The 2,684-nt window shown below is 43.5% G+C and overlaps 1 protein-coding gene across 1 annotated transcript in view; it reads left to right on the top strand.

The window, feature by feature from the left end:
* Window positions 1-1,510: 1,510 nt before the first annotated feature.
* Window positions 1,511-2,684, top strand: part of LOC308382575 (protein NLRC3-like) — a gene marked incomplete at both ends in the record, with an annotated part of 17,304 nt that continues 16,130 nt past the window's right edge. Inside the window, one exon of the mRNA XM_080860971.1 lies at window positions 1,511-1,633. Within this exon, the coding sequence (XP_080717097.1) occupies window positions 1,511-1,633 (123 nt within the window). The remainder of the gene's footprint in view (window positions 1,634-2,684) is intronic.

The raw sequence follows: 2,684 nt of genomic DNA, 5'->3' as shown, positions 1-2,684 counted from the left end.
TACTGACGACTTACTCAACACTTCAACTCTCATATGGAGCTACACACTGAATACTCAACACTTCAACTCTCATATGGAGCTACACACTCACTACTGACGACATACTCAACACTTCAACTCTCATAAGGAGCTACACACTGAATACTGACGACTTACTCAACACTTCAACTCTCATATGGAGCTACACACTGAATATTCAACACTTCAACTCTCATATGGAGCTACACACTCACTACTGACGACTTACTCAACACTTCAACTCTCATATGGAGCTACACACTGAATACTGACGACTTATTCAACACTTCAACTCTCATATGGAGCTACACACTGAATACTGACGACTTACTCAACACTTCAACTCTCATATGGAGCTACACACTGAATACTGACGACTTACTCAACACTTCAACTCTCATATGGAGCTACACACTCACTACTGACGACTTACTCAACACTTCAACTCTCATATGGAGCTACACACTGAATACTGACGACTTACTCAACACTTCAACTCTCATATGGAGCTACACACTCACTACTGACGACTTACTCAACACTTCAACTCTCATATGGAGCTACACACTCAATACTCAACACTTCAACTCTCATATGGAGCTACACACTCAATACTGACGAACTGAATACTGATGTCTTACTCAACACTTCAACTCTCATATGGAGCTACACACTGAATACTCAACACTTCAACTCTCATATGGAGCTACACACTGAATACTCAACACTTCAACTCTCATATGGAGCTACACACTGAATACTGACGACATACTGAACACTCCACACTCACTTACATACTGAATACTGGCAACGCAGAACTGGCAACATGCACCCTCCTCATAATAATAATAATAATAATTCATTTTATTTGTTGAGCACTCTTCATTCAGGCAGAATCTCAGAGTGCTTAAAAACAGAGCTCAGCAAAAGCACAGTTTAAAAAAAGAATACGTTTTTTAAAATGTAGGAAATGCTTTTCTGAATAAAAAGGTTTTTAGGCCAGTCTTAAACAGTCCAGTGTCTGTGTTGCCCATAAGTGGTCCGGGAGGCTGTTCCACAGTTGCGGGGCTGCAGCGGAGAAGGCCCGGTCGCCCTTGGTGCGTAGCCTAGTGTTTGGGACCTGCAGGAACAAACTGTTATTGGATCTGAGGGGGCGGTTTGATGTTTGGGGAGTAATGAGTTCTTGCAGGTAAGGGGGGGCATGACCTTTTATGCATTGGTGGGTGAGTAGGAGGACTTTGTAGTCAATGCGGGATGAGACAGGGAGCCAGTGTAGTGAGTGTAAAATTGGGGTTATGTGGTTGTATTTCCTGACTCTCATCAGGATCCTGGCAGCGCTGTTCTGGATGTACTGCAGCTTTTGGATGTTCCTGCCAGTGATCCCAGTGAACAGTGAATTGCAGTAGTCCAGTCTTGAGGAGATGAAGGCGTGGACGAGCTTCTCAGCATCTGGCAGGGTTAAAGTGGGGCGGAGCTTGGCGATGTTTTTGAGATGGTAGAAGGAGATTTTGCACAGATGCTTTATATGATCGTTGAAGGTCAGGTGAGGGTCCTCACTGACCCTGAGTACCGGGGCCCCCCAGGGCTGCGTACTCAGTCCCCTCCTGTACTCCCTGTACACGCAGGACTGTGTGGCAACACACAGTTCTAACATCATCCTTAAGTTTGCAGACGACACTACCATCCCTGGTCTCATCTCTAACAACGATGAGATCGCCTATAGAGATGAGGTAAGGGGCTTGGTAGCATGGTGCCAAGACAACAACCTGTCTCTCAACGTCTGCAAGACAAAGGAGATGATCGTGGATTTCAGGAGGCTGCAAGGGGGGGTCACGACCCCATACACATTGAGGGAGCTGAAGTGGAGAGAGTGAACAACTCCAAATTCCTCGGTGTGTACGTCAAGGATGACCTAACCTGGTCCATGCAAGCAGGCTCGGCAGTTAAAACTGCCCAAAAGCGGCTATACTTCTTGAGGAGACTCAAGATCAAAGTTCAAAGTAAAAAATCAAGTTGATGTGTGCTGATAAGAACTTTAATTTTAAATTAGTTGTTTAGAAGAGATTACAGTAAAGTTTGAAAGGTGGAACAGAATATCATCTTTCGTCATAACATCTTCCCTTGTATTAATATTAGACTAGCCACTACAATAAATTGATTAATACTTGGATTATTGTTGTGAAATAACTTTGAAACTATGAAATAACTTGTGAGTTGAGTTGTTACCATGACAATGCTCTCCACATATTACCATTACTACCGATCTGTAAAGTGCTACCTAGTTTCTATGTTATGGCATCACACACACAAACACACACACACACACACACACACACACACACACACACACACATTTAAGTGTACATGGATGAGGTCACAGGTAGAGTTAAGTTATTTCAGAACCTGTTTGAGAAACAGGAAGTAACAGACTCAGTCTGAAGGCACACAGCGTTCGGAAGGATACTCTCCCAAATGTCTGACAATGCTCCGGATCTATGAGACAAAGAAGAAGCAGGACTGTGTGTTTTAAAGCGAGATTACTCTTGACAAAGAATCAGGTGAGCTCATTTGGGGATGAAGATACACCTTATTGACTTATTTATGGCGTTATCTCTGTGTGTGTGTGTGTGTGTGTGTGTGTGTGTGTGTGTGTGTGTGTTTATCTC

This window comes from Sprattus sprattus (genome assembly GCF_963457725.1).
Source record: "Sprattus sprattus genome assembly, contig: scaffold_62, whole genome shotgun sequence".
Classification (NCBI taxonomy): Eukaryota; Metazoa; Chordata; class Actinopteri; order Clupeiformes; family Clupeidae; genus Sprattus; species Sprattus sprattus.
Note: the sequence above shows the minus strand (reverse complement) of the source record. Positions and strands in the feature narration are given on the sequence as shown.